The sequence below is a fragment of the Bos indicus x Bos taurus genome, chromosome 4 (genome assembly GCF_003369695.1).
Source record: "Bos indicus x Bos taurus breed Angus x Brahman F1 hybrid chromosome 4, Bos_hybrid_MaternalHap_v2.0, whole genome shotgun sequence".
NCBI lineage: Eukaryota > Metazoa > Chordata > Mammalia > Artiodactyla > Bovidae > Bos > Bos indicus x Bos taurus.
In genome coordinates, this window is record NC_040079.1 from 110,086,596 (window position 1) to 110,105,403 (window position 18,808).

Consider the following 18,808-nt stretch of genomic DNA (forward strand, 5'->3'; position numbering starts at 1 on the left):
CAATTCTTCGGCACTCAGCTTTCTTCACAGTCCAACTCTCACATCCATACATGACCACTGGAAAAACCATAGCCTTGACTAGATGGACCTTTGTTGGCAATCTCTCTGCTTTTTAATATGCTATCTAGGTTGGTCATAACTTTCCTTCCAAGGAGTAAGCGTCTTTTAATTTCATGGCTGCAGTCACCATCTGTAGTGATTTTGGAGCCCCCAAAAATAAAGTCTGACACTGTTTCCACTGTTTCCCCATGTATTTGCCATGAAGTGATGGGACCAGATGCCATGATCTTCGTTTTCTGAATGTTGGGCTTTAAGCCAACTTTTTCACTCTCCTCTTTCACTTTCATCAAGAGGCTTTTTAGTTCCTCTTCACTTTCTGCCATAAGGGTGGTGTCATCTGCAGATCTGAGGTTATTGATATTTCTCCCGGCAATCTTGATTCCAGCTTGTGCTTCCTCCAGCCCAGCATTTCTCATGATGTACTCTGCGTGTAAGTTAAATAAGCAGGGTGACAATATACAGCCTTGATGTACTCCTTTTCCTATTTGGAACCAGTCTGCTGTTTCAGTTCTAACTACTGCTTCCTGACCTGCATACAGGTTTCTCAAGAGGCAGGTTCAGGTGCTCTAGTATTCCCTTCTCTTTCAGAATTTTCCACAGTTTATTGTAATCCACACAGTCAAAGGCTTTGGCATAGTCAATAAGAACCAAATTAGCACTGAATAAACATTGAGAAATCAATCACTTTTAGAGGAAAAAATTTATTGTGTATTACAATAACTTATTTATTTAAGTATTATTTATGGATGTCCACTGTACAAGCAGTGCTTTCAGTCATGGAAAATATTCTGCTGAATAAGAAAGTTATGATTCTGGCACTAACAGAGTTGACAATCTAATAAAAGAGAAAGGCAATAAACAAGTAAACAAATATATAAACAAAATAATTACAGCATGTGATAAAAATAAATAGGGTATTGTGATAAAGAGTAACAGAAGGCGAGGGGCCTACTTCAGAAGAATGGTCTAAGACTGCCTCTTTGAACATCTGATATAGTCAAGAGAAAACTTGGGAGATGATTTCAGACATAAGGAATAGAAGTGCAAAAAGCCTTAGTGTAGTCTAAGTACTATAGCGTGCCAGGAAAAATCATTTGAGATAAGGCTGAAAAGGCAAATAGTGGCAAGACCATGTAAGTTCTTATATCTGAGCAAACAGTTTGGATTTTATTCTAAGTGCAATGAAAATCACTAAACGGTTAAGTGATATGATCTAATTTATGTTTAATAATGTCACTCTGGCTACTGTGCACAAAATGGATTCTAAGGGGACTAAAACAGAATCAGGAGACCAGTTAGGGAACTACTGGTTCCCTAAGCAGTTCAGATGAAAAGTGAAGGTGGAAAGGACGACTGAGGGAGGCAGGAGCAGAGAACAAGAGAAGTAAATGGATTTGGGTTATATTTTTGGAGGTAAATTGACAGAACTCCCAGATTGTCTGGATGTGATGAACTGAAAATGTTGCTACATTTATGCTTGCGTGGGTGGAGGTAATGTTTACCGATACAAGGAAGACTTAAAGGAAACCCAGGGAGCAAAGTCCCTGCAACCCAGGGAAGAAGTGTCTCACTAAGAAGGGAGCGGTTAATTGTGTCAAGTGGTGCTGAGGAATTCAGGTAAGAGGAGGAGAGAAAAGCATCAGGTAAGAGGAGGAGAGAAAAGGGTTTGGCAAGATGGTGACTCTTAATGTCCATGTCAGTGCAGTTCCATCAGAGTAGAAGGGGAGAAAGTTACACTGCAGAGGGCTGGAGAGTGAAGGGAAGGTGAGGAAGTCAGAATGTACAGACAACTCTTAAATTTTGTTCTTCTCATATGAAGATCAGGGATATGGGGCTACAACTGAAGGGGGACAGGGACAGGAAGAGTGGTTAATGGAGAAGTTGTTTTGTATTTTAAGATGGGCGTTATCCAAGCATGTTTGTTGAGAAGAGCAATCCAGACAGGCAGAGACTGAGGAACAGGAGAACTGGAGTCTTAGAGTCAGCATCGCTCTATACAATTAAACATATATATGGGGCTGCCCTCATAGCTAAGTTGGTAAAGAATCCGCCTGCAATGCAGGAGACTCCAGTTTGATTCCTAGTCAGGAAGATCCCCTGGAGAAGGGATAGGCTACCCACTCCAGTATTCTGGCCTGGAGAATTCCATGGACTGTATAGTCCATGGGGTCACAAAGAGTCAGACATGACTGAGTGACTTTCACACACACACAAACACACATAAGTCAAAGGACAGGTTTTCTAGATCCTTTTCACACTTATGGCTTTTTCAGATGTATTTTCATACTTATGGCTATACAGGTGACAGAATGTATAGCATACTGCAAAGACGACCACACAAACTGGGTTTTAAAGAAGAAAAAAAAATTTAGTACAATATTTGCATAATTTCTTTCATTAAAAAAAACTTACCTCTCGTTTATCTAAAGCAGCATATTCAGCTTCTATTTCTTCAGCTTCAGGATCTCGTGAGAATACCATTTGAGATTCTAGATTCAGGGCCAAATCTTTGTGGTGCTGCTTTTCAGCACAATCACAAGGAGTATCTTTATTCTCATTCTCAGCAAACAGGTCTCCTCCATGTTTTACTAAAAGCTAAAAAAGATTTTTTCAAAAAAATTGCAGCTATAGATTTAAATGACAAGTTATTCCATGCTACATATTAAAACTTTTTAATATAATAAAATAAGCATGACAAAAAATCAATAATATGTAATAATATGAAGTGACAGTAAAAGTTAGATACCAGCGGCTTCTGATTTTAAGATAAGCAAATTACTGTTAATTGCTGTTAAGATGACTTCCTTTGGTTAAAAACAACAAACCTGTTTCTTAAATTTTATAAAGAAATTCTTAAACATTCTGTCCAATCCAAAGTTTTACTTAAAAATGAATAATTTTATAGCTATTCAATGCTTTAAATTTTATACATTTCTACAAATCTTTCTCAAACAAGAAGGACATAACCACTAACACCTGATGTCCTGGCAAGGCAGACAAAAATTTTCATTTGCGTCATTCATTATCCAGTTAAACACTGAAATGAAATTAGGTTTAGCAAATCACTGAAGCAAAACTGTTTCCAGTATTACTCAAAATAAGCAATGGGAATAGCTACTCACAGCCAAGGTAAGAAGATACTCCATCAAATCTCTTGATATTTAAAGGAAGGATTTCACCCAAAGAAATCCCACTTGTAAAAATGCATAAAAGAGTAACAGTGTGTTTACTACCGAGGTTTCTGCGGATTTTGTAGAAGCTTAATACACTGTTACTAAGGGCTGTAGGTTCAAGGTTCCCCATTACATCTGCAGACACTGGGAAGGACATGAATACCACGAGGGCCATAATCCAGGACACCCCTGAAGGACAGCCTAACAATTAGTCACGGAGCGAATTCTTTTACAGTATTCACTCACCACCACATAACACAGTAACAGACACCACCTATTGTTTTCTGAGTGCCAAGCACTATGCTGAGACCTCTAATACATATTCTTATTTAATGTTAACAACCCCAAGTGTAGGGACACTGTGATGTTTCAGAAGAGTTAAATAACTTGACCAAAATTACCCACTAATAAGCAGCAGAACTGGGTTTCAGACACAAGTTTGACTGAGTTGTTAATGACACTGTACTGACACAAAGAACAGGTTGATCGCAAACATTAAAGAAGTCACACGTATCCTGGGCATACTGTAAAGTTCTGGCCAGATCTCATTTATGATCTAAACGTGAATACTTTTTAGAGATTTTCATTGTTTAAGGGAGTTAATCAAAATGGTAGTTTCTTTTCATTTTCTTCCAAATTTTATCTCCTCTCCTTCCAACAAACACAGATCTTCCTGTAAAATTCCTTTATTGCTTCTGCAATTCTCAGGGTTCCTCTACAGTTATCCCAAGAGGCCCTGACAAAATAAGGGACCTACACCAATGCCAGGCCTGGAAGCCACTGACAAGCCCAGTGGACATGACTCTGGCTTCCTGCTCTAGGCCAAAGGTATTCCTCAGAGTTAAGATGGTTTACAACATTTTTTAAGTTGTAAAAACAAGCAAACAAATCAAGAAGAATATGAAACACAGACTTGTGGTCACAAAGGTTAAAATGGTTACACTTTACATCTGGCCCTTTAAAGAAAAAAAAAAAATATGTGAAGCATAAGTCTCAGCAGTCACTGTTATCATCTGGAGCCCTTCAGTCTAAGTGTGGTCTGGGGACCAGTGATATCACTGGGGGTTTGTTAGAAATGCTGAATCTCAGTGTTACCACCCAAGCCCCTCCCACTCCAGACCTCTATATCAGAATCAGATTTTAATCTCAAGGAGATTCTTATGCACATGAAAGTCTGACAAGCAATGACCCTACACTCTGGCCTAAGTGGTATGGAGACTGGTATATTTATATTGCCTACTCTATTTAATACTGGGAATTAATAAGCCCACAGACTTACCATACCAACTGCAGGATCTACTACTGTTTTCAGCCTTTCAGCTTCACAGGTTATCCAACACAAAACAATTTGCTTCTGACTGCTACAGAACTTGCCTGGAGAATCCCATGGATGGAGGAGCCTGGTGGGCTGCAGTCCATGGCGTCGCTAAGAGTCGGACATGACTGAGCGACTTCACTTTCACTTTTCACTTTTATGCACTGGAGAAGGAAATGGCAACCCACTCCAGTGTTCTTGCCTGGAGAATCCCACGGACGGGGGAGCCTGGTGGGCTGCCGTCTATGGGGTTGCACAGCGTTGAACACAACTGAAGTGACTTAGCAGCAGCAGCAGCTACAGAACTAAGAGTTGACTTTGTTCTCTGCTTCTTTATTCAGAGCAGTAGGAAATGATTTCTAAAAAGCACACTGGGATAGTTTTCAAAGCCATGATTTGATTTACATCCAAAATAGATACTACCACAGAAGACATTCCAAATATTAGCAAACAAGATAAATCATATTTAACTTAATTATCCCAATCCTTAGCAAAAGCAAAGACAACAAAATTTAAGAGGCTGTGCCATTCCAAAATATTGGTGAGAGGAACCTTCCAGTCTGCATTCCATGGGGTTTAAAAAAAAAAAAGAGTGTATGGAGAGGGAATGTGCGAGAAGTCATTGTTGAGAGTCACTTTTGACAATTTTCAGAACTTGAGATTTCTTACATTGACTGGTGATCTGTCTTCAAAAGCAGTCCCAAAATGAGTCTGCTGGGAGTGAGGTGAGGGGTCCCCAAAACCTGTATCTCATTGCTGGAGAGATACCCGTCTTGGGTGATGGGAGGGAAGGTTCATATTTGCAGCACGTGTCCATTTGTCTTGGCAAGGAAATCAATGTACATGCTACTTTGGGCAGAGAAGCCAGCTAGCTAACAGCAGTACTGCCTGACACTGGAGGAGGAATTTTTTAAAAAAGTGTTTCAGCATACTGACCTTTGGGGCCTAAGGTAGAAACACCAGTAAACACAAGATGTCAAGACATGTTAAACTTCTGCTACATGAGTTAGTCGCTCAGTCGTATCTGACCTTTGCAACCCCATGGTCTGTAGCCCACCAGGCTCCTTCTGTCCATGGAATTTTCCAGGCAAGAATACTGGAGTGAGTAGGTTTCCATTCTCTTCTCCAGGGGATCTTCTCAACACAAGAGATCAAACCTGGGTCTCCCACATCGCGGGTGGACTCCTTAACGTCTGAGCCACCATTTCCTGCATAAAGTCAGATGTTTTGCTTTTGCATAATAGGGAGTTACACCTGGTTGGGAAGAGGCAGTTTTTAAGTGCTTCAACCAAAGGATTCAAGTATCATTTTCTTCACTCTCAAGCAAGGAGAACTGAATATTTTATTAAAAAAAAAAAATATATATATATATATATATATTTAGCCTATCTCACATACTTGGTGGTATATACAATTTTCTACCTTAAAAGAAACATCCAATCATCACCGTCTCAGGACATCTGTTTATCGACGTTGTCTTCCTTTCTATTCATAATCCCACAGGAAGAGGGGAAGGACAGCCCCCAGTTGATGACAAATCCCTTTCCACCCCTTTGATCCTTCATCTAAATGCCTGGTGACTCTGCATAAATCGTTTAACTTCTGTAAGCCTCAGTTTACACAGGTCCATTTGTAAAATGAGGCTTACATTATTTTGAGAAAAAGTGTAAAAAGAAAAATAAGAGTCTGTTCTAGTTGTAAAATTCCCATTTCCTAATCTGTTTCCTCTATGACCCTGAGCACTCCATTACTCCCAGTCCCTTTAGTCTCTGACTCTACTGGCTCCTGGCAGAGGAGTCCCCTATCTTAATTCTGTTAGTCCTCTAATGACTTCCTTAATACTTTCTCAGCCACATTTCTGAAATTAGTGACTGACACTCATTGTCTCTACATTTCCTCAGCAAATTACTCAATTTCTCCCAGCAATCTAACTTCTACCCTGACCACTTCACTCTAATATTATTCCTGAAAGTCATTAATACCTCTCAAAGCCAGCCGCCTTTCTCAGTATTCTAATTCCTTGCCCTTTCTGAAGCATGGCAAATGACTGCCTGCCTCCTCTCCTTGAAATTCTTCTCTTGGTATCCTCGATGCTGGATTATTTTGGTTCTCTTCTCTGCTTTTTTGTTTTTTTGTTGTAGGCCACTTCTTGTTCTCATTCCCTTTAAACACAGATATTCTCCAAGTTGATGCTGTGACTTTAATTCTGTAATTTTATCTATAATCTAAAGTCCTGTCCTTGGATTTGTCATCTATACCTTATCTTGCTTTTAGTTATCAACTCTATGGAGATAACATTTGATTCTAAATCTATATTCATTACCCCCAGTTAGTTTTAATTTTTAACAGCCTGAATACCATTTCATGTGGATAATCTAAGACTTCAATCTTCTTCTAAATGACAATTCAAGATATTCGCCTTTCCTTCTAACCAATTCCTTCACCTCATCTCACTTTTAATTTTTTTCTTTATACTGTTGAAGTACACTTCACATACAACACCTGAACTCACTTTTTTGATGTCTGTCAATTGCTACCAGGCTTCAAAGTGAACCAGGTTCAAAATCATGCTCAGTTTACTTAAAAATAAAGTTAATTTGTTCTACTCTAATTATAGATATGATAGCAGATTGTTACACAAAATGCAGAAAAATCAAAGTAAGAAAATTATATTATCCAAAGATAGCTCACCATTGTTAATATCAACATTTTAAAGTCTTCATCATCTTTAACCTTTCTCTTACTTTCTTGTATAAACTGACCAAGTCACCAAAATGCATTTGTCTCATGCTTTCCATTTCTAATACCACCGCACATATCCAGGCTCTTTATCAGTTCACAGCAGAATCAGTGCAATAATATTCCAACTCCTATCACTATCTTCTAATATTTTGGTTTTCAACCTTGGCTGTACACTGGAATCATCTGGAGAAGTTTTATTACAGGGGCCCCACGCTCAGAAATCCAATTTTATTGGTTTGAGATATGGTCTACAGAATGGGATTTTGTGTGCAGACATGGTTAAAACCACTGTTCCAACACAAAGGTTTCCAAATTGTTTAAGAATCACTTGGGTAGTCTGATAGTTATATTAGGGTGATCTGGAATGGAGACTAAGTATATCCACATTTTACAGATTATTCCATTGTAGGTCCCACAAATTACTGCTCTAAGCTAAGGCTTCTCAAACTTTAATGTGAATATGGATGACTTCAGCATTCCTGTTAAACTACAGATTCAGACTCAGGTGATCTGAGATGAGGCCGGAGATGCTGCATTCCCAACAATACCCAAACTGATGCCAAAGCCAGTCTGAGGAATAGTGTCTGGGTAGCAAGACTTTAAGAACCACTCCTTTATCAGTACCCCCTTTCAAATAAAATCTATTCTACATTACAACCATTAAGTTAATCTTACTATATTTGCTTTTTTTTTTTATATTTGCTTTCAAATAGCACGAATCAAAAAAATTAAATGGCTAAATTTTCTATAAATAAATTTCAAATTAGCACTTAGGATTTTCTACTTATTATGGCTTCTATCTTCATTTTAAATCATCTGTCTTATCAAGCCTCTCCAAAATACTTCAATTTGCATATGTTTGAGACGTAGAACAGTCCTTCTCAAACTGCAACATGCAAACGAATAACCAGTGAAACCTGCTTAACGCATTCCTGGAGTCTACCCCAGAGATTCCTATTTGGTATCTGGAGGTCTGGCAAGCACAAGAATTTGTATTTACAACAAGAGTTACTGATGCTACAGGTCTGAGGACCACATTTTGAGTAGCCTCCTCCAAATACTTAAACTGAAGTCTTATCCACTCAAATATTACTACTATCCAAAATATTTTCTGGGCTTAGGAAAATTAAAATGATCTTTCCTTCCCTTCAGTGCCTATAACAATATTTTGAATGCAATAATGAAATCATAACTATCTTGATTAAAAATTAGAAAACCGAGGCCCAGACAGGCACAGTTACTTCCGGTTGCTAAGTTGGGGCCACAATTTCCTTATTCTTTTTTATAGTTTTAAAACCCCAGGTGCTAAAAACACAATTGTAATTAACTAAAACTTTTCAGTATAACTTGTGAATGATTTTTATGGCTTTTCAATGAAGTGTGAAATGCTCTGACGGCTGCTGAGTGTCATACAGGCCCTGTGGCTACAAAGGGGAAGTGGGACTTACCAGCTTTGGTTTCCTAGTGACCTTTATTTGATCTGACAATAAGCAGCAACACTTAAAGCTTTGAATAAGCAAGTAGGACAAAGGTGCATAGGAAATATCTAAAGATAATACTCATTTTAAAAAACGCTTTCCACAAAGAGTTGAAGCACTATTAAACACAACAGCCACTTCTGTCACATCAACCATTTCTTGAATCACTATGACAGGTGAAGCACCAATATAAATGAGGCCTAATGACTGGGCTTGCTCTAGGGAAGTCGGCCAAGGGGAGAAAAATCACAAATTAGGCCTTGCTAACAGACCTATCCCATGGATGGAGGAGCCTGGTAGGCTGCAGTCCATGGGGTTGCTAAGAGTTGGACACGACTGAGCGACTTCACTTTCACTTTTCACTTTCATGCATTGGGGAAGGAAATGGCAACCCACTCCAGTGTTCTTGCCTGGAGACTCCTAGGGACGGTGGAGCCTGGTGGGCTGCCGTCTATGGGGTCGCACAGGGTCGGACACGACTGAAGTGACTTAGCAGCAGCAACAGACCTATGCTGGCCAAGAAGCAATACTTAGAACCTTGTATGAAACAACTGACTGGTTCAGGATTGAGAAAGGAGTATGACAAGGCTGTTTATTGTCACCTTGTTTATTTAACTTACACACAGAGCACATTATGAGAAATGTCAGGCTGGATGAGTTTTAAGCTGAAATCAAAACTGCCGGGAGAAATATCAACAACCTCAGATATGAGGATGATACCGCTCTAATGGCAGAAAGCGAAGAGGAACTAAGGAACCTCTTGATGAGGGTGAAGGAGGAGAGTGAAAAACCAGTTTAAGACTCAGTATTAAAAAAACTAAGATTATGGCATCCAGCCCCATTACTTCATGGCAAATAGAAAGGGAAAAGGTGGAAGTAGTGATAATTTCCTCTTCCTGGGCTCTAAAATCACTGCAGCCATGAAATTAGAAGACAACTGCTTCTTGGCAGGAAAGCTATGACAAACCCAGTGTGTTAAAAAGCAAAGACCTCACTTTGCCGACAAAGATCCATAGAGTCAAGACTATGGTCTGTCCAGCAGCCACGTACAGTTGTGAGAGCTGGACCATAAAGGCAGAGTGCCAAAGAATTGAGGCTTTCAAACTGTGGTGTTGGAGAAGACTCTTGAGAGTTCCCTGGACAGCAAGGAGATCAACCCTGAATATTCCTTGCTGTTCAGGGAACTCTCAAGAGTCTTCTCCAGCGGTGTGCGGACTGATGCTGAAGCTCCAATACTTTGGCCACCTGATGCGAAGAGCCAAGTCACTGGAAAAGACCCTGATGCTGGGAAAGACTGAAGGCAGGAGGAGAAGAGGGTTGACAGAGGATGAGATGGACATTACAAGTACTGAGCCTGCGTGCCGCACCTACTGAAGACTGTGTGCCCCAGAGCCCACACTGCAACTGCTGAGCCTGTGTGCCCTAGAGCCCACACACCACAACTTCTGAGCCTGCGTGCTGCAACCATTGAGCCTGTGTGCCCTAGAGCCTGCATACCGCAACCACTGAGCCTGCGTGCCCCAGCTACTGAACGTGCATCTACAGCCTGTGCCCCGCCCAAGAAGCCCATGCACCATAATGAAGAGTAACCCTGGCTCGCCTCAACTATAGAAATAACTCACGTGGAAATGAAGCCCTAGCAAAGCCAAAAACAAATGAAATTATAAAAAAAATTTTTTAATTAAATATACACTATCTGGGTTTTCACAGAAAAATGTTTGCTTACCCTTGGAATGACTCTTTGAAATATGAAAAAATTAGAATTAAAGGGACTTTAATTTGCATTAATAAATGTTCAACATATAAGCATTTCTAATTTTCAAACAACTGCAGTCTACTCTTCTTTGTGTTACTTTTATCTCATAAATAATCTGAATGATTAATTTGTCAAACTTCAAATTTTCCTACTTAAGGAAAAGTAGGATTTGATACAAGCATCTGTTGTTAGAAGGTGCCCCGTAGAGATAAAAGAAGGGGCTGGCCAAAATAGGCAAGGAAGAGCTGTATTCTGCAAATTAGTGGCATGAGTTTGACACAACAAAACAAAACAAAACAAAAACATTGCCAAGATAAATCCAAGTATCAAGAGTAGATATGGTGGTAACGGCAGCATCATTAATAGGAACAAGGCAGAACAGAAGAGGAGCTGTGGATAGAGAAGCTTGAGTATAGTTTTGGAAACACTGACTTTGAGAGACTGTTGGAATGTTCATATGAGGAAATCAGCGAGGCAGTAATATAGTGTGAGAAACTTCAGGGTGAGCTCTCCATTTATATGTGTGTGCGTGTGTGTATATGTGTGTGTATATATATATATATCAGTGTATCTATATCTATAGCTTATATTTAGCCACTGATGCCTTCACATATGCAAGTGTCTAAAAGAACTCTGTGATTAAGAGGTTTTTATGTTATGTTCTGTGTATGTACATGTGTGTGCCCCTTTAGCTTACTACAGAACATCATTATCACAGAGAGAAGGAGAAGTTGTAAACATTTCATTTAAATGGTTCAAAATAATGAACCACAAGAATCTGTGTGTTTAAATGCACATACAAAATTGCCCAATGTCGACTTTATCAACTCTGTCCTTAAATAAACACAGAAAAAAACATCTTCAATAGCTAGAAAAGACATATTTCCATAGACATTTATAAATAAATCCTTAAGAGTTAAAAAAAAATAGTTTGGCCTTAACCGTGGAATAAAATAATCAATTTAACCTTAAAGGCCAGACATTAAAAATGGGATCTATTTTGCTACAATCACAGATTAACAGAAAAATTAGTGCTAAAGGGTTCTTTTGAGGTAACTAGGATAGTTACCTCTTGGATGGCTGGATGGTTTCCTCTTCTTTGATAATCTCAAAGAAGCTGAGTGACTGGAGGTCTACAGATAACCACTGTGAGGATCAGGGCTAGACACCAGTGCTCTTTACACCATACTACGATAGCTTAATGAAAAAGTTAATCAACATCTGGTAACACTCTTTCACTCAACCCAAGCCCATTATATCATGCTTGGTATCAATGAGCACTATGAATACTAGAAGACCTTACACAAAGACACTTAAGGACTAATACTCTTAAAGGACAGTTACAGAGTAGATTATATATGTCAGTGTGTTTGTTTTATGTACTAGAACTAGAAAACACAATAAGGCCTCTGGGAATTAGTTAATGTACACTTTCTTGTGAAACTCTTTGTGTTTAGTTAACAGTTAACATTATCAAAAGTCACTCAAGACCTGAGGCTGGGTAAATATACAGTCAAGTATATAAAACAGATTTAAAATAGCTTTATATGGGTAAAATGACATGCTAAAATCTGTTGACGACAACTAGATTAAATGCAATGAAGGTATTTACAGGGTTCTATTTACAGATTTTACATTAAGTCAAAGAGGTCTTCTGAATACAGAAAAATGAAAATAGTTATTAAATGGTGTGGCTTGCGTAACATCATATACTGAAAGATCAAACAGTAAAACATACACATTCACACCAAGCAAATCATCAGACTTGTCAGTCAGAATAAATCTGGCATTAATTTTCTTCACTGAATAAAAAGTGATATACAAACACATAAATGTGTTGGCAAAAATACCACATTCACCTTTTGAAAACAATTTAATAAGCCCATCACTGTAAACTTACTTCAAAATCAACAACTACTAAAGCAATGCGTATAGAGAATTTTTGGAAGCAAGATATAAAACAGCAATTTAAAAGCAATATTATTACTATCAAGAATAAGCTATTTTCTACTCTAGCTCACTTGAAAATTATTAATACAATGCTGATGCAGTCCTGTCAACAACGAGTCACTACAGCAGTGATTCGTTCATAAGAGGTGGGCATAGAACAATATATAAAAAAACTTGATTAAAAGCCTCAGGAATTCTGTCAATAGCCTCATTCCATGCTAAATCCTAGGACATCCTTCTACCACACTGAGAATCAATGTTAGAAAGTAAAGTTTAAGATTAGTTTTAAGTTAATGACCGTCACTGGACTTCCCTCATAGCTCAGTTGGTAAAGAATCTGCCTGCAATGCAGGAGACCCTGGTTCGATTCCTGGGTTTGGAAGATCCCCTGGAGAAGGAAATGGCAACCCATTCCAGTGTTCTTGCCTGGAGAATCCCATGGGCAGAGGAGCCTGGCGGGCTATAACCCTTGGGGCCGCAAGAGTTGGACATGACTTAGTGACTAAACCAACCAACTAAATGACTGTCACTAGCTAAGTAGTGGGCAAAGGTGACACAATCCCAAGAGCTGAAATGACTAATATTCTAAAAGATCAGTAAGTATCACAAACAAGAGCAAAAAATACAAGGTAAGATCAGAAGGCTTCCAGAAGTTGAGAACAACTGACATTTCAGATACGCTCAAGAAGTCATATAAATGGCCATAACCTTTTAACATGAGTAAGAAAATGGAGAACCTTCATGTTTTTTGTATATTTATCAATTTAGAAGTATAAGTTTACACACATGAATAATATTAAGGAAATACTAAATTTTAAGATGCATATTTTAATCTTATTAACATATATTTAATCTGGAAAACTACTTTTCTAATCAAGACCTACATATCTGGTAAATGGATACTCTGATTCAATTTATAATGCTACACTGAAATTTAAATACATTTATGCAAAAGAATGTCTAAGAGTTATGTATGGATTGACATGTATACAGCTGAGAGAATACAGCTGTATAGCAGCAAGGACAGTATAAAGAATAATGATTTCTTAGCTTAGTTAAGATCCTATACTATACGGCTGATTTTATCTAAGCCTATTGTTAGATATACATATATATATGAAAACCATAGATGGAAAAATTCAAATACAAAGTACTCAGGTACTTTAGTGCAAATTACAGAAAAAAACCAGCACATTTTAATATATAAAATTTTTTAAAGCCCCAATATATATATTCATTAATATTTATCCCTGCTGATTCTTATTTAGTCAATAAGTCGTGTCCAACTCTGCAACCCCAGACTATAGCCTCTTTTGTCCATGGGATTTCCCAGACAAGAATACCAGAGTGGGTTGCCCTTTTCTTCTCCAGGGGGATCTTCCTGCCCAGGGATCAAACCCAGGTCTCCTTCATTGCAGGCGGATTCTTTTACTGCTCAGCCACCTGCGAAGCTCATAGCTTGGGGAACTGATCACTTCTAGATAATATAGGTTAAGGTCCCACTTGTCAAGATTTGCCATACGTATACATTCTATAAATTGGTGTCTAAAATCAGCGACAAGCGAAACTTTTGATACCAAAAGCATTACTCTCAATAAGATAGTGTTTGTATGATGACTGCTATGTTCAGGGATGTCAGTCAATTTTAAATTGCTTCTGATTTCATTTCATTTCCAAGGATGAATGTTTGTGGGTTTGTTTTCCTAAAACAAAGGCTCCCAATTCTTTTAGAACCACGAGACAGAAATGACTAGTCAAATTAACGAAGTAAAACAAATATTGATTATCACACATTACTGAGACACAGATTTTACCATGCAGATTGCTAAAACAAACAAACGGGCACACCAAGGTTTACCTCTACGCAGGTTTTCATCCCTGAGGCAGCAGCATAGTGCAGGGGTGTGTTCTTTTTGTTATCAACAGCGTCAATAGCTGCTCTCTCATATTCGCCTTGGTCAAGTTTTGCTCCTTTCCATCTTAAAATCATCTGTAGACAATCCGCTCTTCTAAAATCATCTTCCGCAGGGCGTGCTAAGCGAGGATGAAGGGCTCCTTCTGAGATCATAATTTGAGGTCCCATACACAACAAATGCATAGATGTTTCATTGTGCACATTCCGTTTATTTGGATTTCCATCTCTACCAAAAAGAAAGGTCCTAAAATGGTAAAGAATGAAAATCAGGTTTTTCCTACCTGGAAATAATACACAGGAGATACATTTAAAGCTCTACTTCTAAGCTGCTAATCCAGTTTCTACTGAGGCACTGTTTCACAATAGGCTGAATGACTAATTTTTTTTTTGGTTGTGCTGGGTCTTCGTTGCTGTGTGGGCTTTTCTCTAGTCGCAGAGAGTAAGGGCTCCTCTCTAATAGCGGTGCACAGGCTTTTCACTGCAGGGGCTTCTCCTGCGCGAGGGCTTCAGGAGTTGCGGCACATGGGCTCAGGAGTTGCAGCTCCCACACTCTAGAGTATGGGCTCAGCAGCTGTGGCACACGGGCTTAGCTGTTCTGTGGCATGTGGGATCTTCCCAGACCAGGGATCAAACCTGTGTCTTCTCCATTAGGAGGTGGATTCTTTACCACTGAGCCACCAGAGAAGCCCCACTAATTCTTACAATTATAAAAAAACTTGATTCAAAGTTGACTATCATTACAGTGTTTGCTAATAAAAGAGAAAAAGGCATAAGAAGAAAAAAGAAAGGTAAGGAAAAGGAAAATGACAGAGAAAAGGAAAAGGAGGAAGAAAGAAAGGAACCAAAGGGCCACATAATGGACTAGTTTGTCAATTAACATAAACGTCTTAGGTACATTATTAAACATATCCCAGCGATTTATTTTTTTGTTATTGCTCTGCCATATTTTATTTCTCTTGAGTACATTTTTACTTAAGAAGGATGCTGACCATATAGGAGAAGCAAGCAATGCGTAAGTCTGGAAGTAAATGTTAAATCTAGGAAAAATTTAGTTGAGTTTTCCCCAGCCTTTGAAAGAACAAGGCATATATTTATACAATGTAATACCTTCTTAAGGCAATAAGCTAGCTGAGTTCTGGAAGAGCACGATCTAATTTCAAGGTGGTAGACCTTACTGATGATAATAGGTGAGCTGCCTTAACTTCTGCCAGATCCAGATCTGAGAGCTGTGTCTAGCATCCACTACATCTTTTGGGCTAGGCTCAGTGGATTAACATTTGAGCCAGTTCAGTGGCCATAACAGGAAATGAGCTGGATAAAACCTAGTATAATTCAGTCAGCCTGTACTAAAAAACACAAGTATACTATGAAATGGGCATACAGTCCCATATCCAAAGATGAGTCAATTTACTATGGAGGGCTGGTATCACTTGCGTTCCTATGTCTAAGGGCAGAATAGCAATGAGAAGGGAGCAGAAGAGTCAAAAGCTAAATCCTAGTTATATCTGGATTGTTTTTAGGTTAGTTTTAGCTTAGAACAAGAAAAAACAAAGACAAAACCCTGACTAGGAAGGAACTAGGATGAGCTCTTCAACTTGAATGAATGAGCCAAGCTAGAAAACTCTTACGAGGAAAAAGGCCGAGTAAGATGTTTTACGGTGGTTTCCAATTTTTAGAACAACTCTGGGTATCTCCTGCTTTTATAAGATTCTAGACAGTTCAGCAATACAGCCTTTCAAAACTAGCCTATTAGGCTTCTAGGGTCCACATTCATTTGAGCCATCTTGAAAGTAAAACATGAAGTCTCTGAAGCAGGAACAAATGAAATAATAACTAGTCCCACATACCCTAACTCCTACCACTGGGGTAATGCAATCTGAGCCAGATCAGACATCACATAGTACATGTACTGGGGTCTGCACTGCAGGGCAATGTGACAGGCAGACCAGTATCTCCACCCCAAAGAGGTCTATGTCTTAATCCCCGGGACCTGTGAATATGTTACCTTATACAGTAAAAGAGACTTCACAGATATGATTAAGTTAAGGTTCTTGACATTGGGAAAGTATCCTAGTATCCAGGTGGGCCCAATGTAATCAGGAATCCTTAGAAGAGAATGACAGGAGGGTCAGAATCAGAGACATATTGGAAGATGCTATGCTGCTGTCTTTAAAAATGGTGGAAGGGGCCACAAGCCAAGAAGTGCAGGCAGCTTTTAGAAACTGGAAAAGGTAAGGTAAGGGATTCTACCCAAGAGCATGCAGAAGGGATATAACTCTGCCAACACTTTGAGTTTAATCCAGTGGAACCATTTCAGATTTCTGATCTCCAGAGGTTTAAGATAATACATTTGTGTTGTTTTTAGTCACCAAGTTTGTGGTAATCTGTTATAGCAACAATAGGAATGAGCCCTAAATATAAGACTCTGGGAAGCTTGTGCAGTAGATCTTCCCTCTGGAGACCAGGGAAGGTGTGAAGAGGAGTTGGTGGGGGGGTGGGGATGGGTGGGGGGTTGTGTGTGTGGAGGGGGAACCTATCCCTGAGTATGAACACTGTTCTAGGGAAGACCTTGGGTTCTTATGCTCTGCAATGTGAAATATGTTTCTCGGCAAGAGATAAAGACTATCATCTCTGAGTCTTACAATTCAGGGAATGTAGGAATGGTTTCAGGTCTCATCTACTCCTAATCCCCCAGGCAAATGTTAAACAAGTACCTCCTGAGAAGCAAGTATCTCCAGTATCTCCTGGAGTTCTCAATCTCTACTCAGTCCAAGTTTAACTTTCAAAGCTTGTCTCTGAAGCTCAGGTCCCAAGTTCTAATAAAATTTGCTCAGAAAGCCCCATTTTCTCTAAAGTCCTACAGAGCCTTCATGGCCTTCTGACTCCCTCAGTACATGGGTATGCTCTTTATTGCTTACTCTATCTGGTTTCCAAGGATCTGACCTAGCCATCTAAACAAACCCAACCCTACTTAGAAGCCTCTTTACACTAAGTTCCCTCCTCCAGCTGCATTGATCATTCCCTTCTTTGTCTTCCTGTAACATCCTAATTATATAATTCATTACATCGCATCACAGTTACTTTCTTACATATCTGTTCCTTTCTCCCACTTGGTTTATAGCCTTTTAAGGCAAGATCTATATCCTGTTCTTTCTTGAATCCCCAATATAGTGTCAAACACAGAGGAGACTCTTGCTATAATTTTGATAGATGAACTACTTTGTGTATTACTTTTATGATGAAGATTAGTGATGTGGCATTGGGAATACATTAAGACAGAATTCTAGATCTCTCAAGCCAGTAACACAGCAGACTGGTCAAGAACCCAGTATCTACTGACCAGTACAGACTGCCCGGCTATAGTCTCAGTCCTGTCACTTTCTAGGTGTGTGATCTTGCACAAAATAGCTAATATATAAAATATACTACGTATGTAACCAATATAAACATACAGCTAATATACATATTATATACATAAAACCAACTAATATATGGCTTCTATTCTTTGACCAAGTAAACCTACTCCTGAAATTTATCACTTAAATGTCTGGTTATAGGAAAACTGGGAAATACAAATCACAGTATTTTTGTACATTGGAAATTATAAAGTCATTAACAAGTCTATATAAGAATATTTATAGTGAAAATCAGAAGGGACATGGAATGATTCTAACAGTTGTTTAAGGGAGGCAGGAATGTGAGTAGTTTATTTATATAACCATAATGCTGCTTCATAATTTAAAAAAAAAGGAAAAATATATTTTTCCTAAGTCAACAACTGATGATAAAACTTTCAATAATATTCTCTGTATTTATAATGGCTGAATTACAGTGAATAACCAAAATTTTAAACACTACTCTAAAAACGTGTTCAAGATTAAAATCTCTTCCAAGAGCCATTATTAACAATAAAAGAGATTTCATTTCCTTAAAAATTTAACTTAAAATTAATTCAGATTCCATATGATTCTGTACAGCAACATAGATTCAGCTTTTCCTATCCCTATTTCCAATATATCACGTATTTTCTCTTTTGTTCAGGAGGCCTCAAGTTCTCATCACCATGGAATTTAATACAAGTTGGAAGGACGTCAGCTAATATGGAGACAGACTCTCTCATTAAACAATCCTACATCCTCCCCAATAGAGGGACGAGATAATGTGATAATTTTGCAAACATTCTTATACCCAATCTGCCAGACTCTGATTCAGCAAACCAAAGCAAGCTTATTATTCTGAAGTTAAAATATTAAAAGAGCTTAATTATTTATTCAGGAAAGATTCTCAAATTTATTACAGTACTATACCTGCATAAACATTCTGTACTAAAACTGTCAAGTTGGATATTCTAATTTTATTGATTTACATTATTACTTTTATATTATATGCTTAAATTCAAAAGTAGTCTTCTTTAAGTTA

At 38.5% G+C, this 18,808-nt stretch overlaps 1 protein-coding gene across 3 annotated transcripts in view; it reads right to left on the minus strand.

Moving 5' to 3' along the window:
* The window catches only part of ANKIB1 (ankyrin repeat and IBR domain containing 1), a 157,921-nt gene that overhangs the window by 69,686 nt on the left and 69,427 nt on the right, over window positions 1-18,808 (minus strand). For 2 of the 3 annotated variants that reach the window (XM_027540193.1, XM_027540194.1), the window contains exons 3-4: window positions 14,333-14,633; window positions 2,473-2,655 (exon numbers count right to left, since the gene is read on the minus strand). In XM_027540193.1, the coding sequence (XP_027395994.1) occupies window positions 2,473-2,655; window positions 14,333-14,633 (484 nt within the window). The remainder of the gene's footprint in view (window positions 1-2,472; window positions 2,656-14,332; window positions 14,634-18,808) is intronic. The other variant, XM_027540195.1, reaches the window with a different exon arrangement.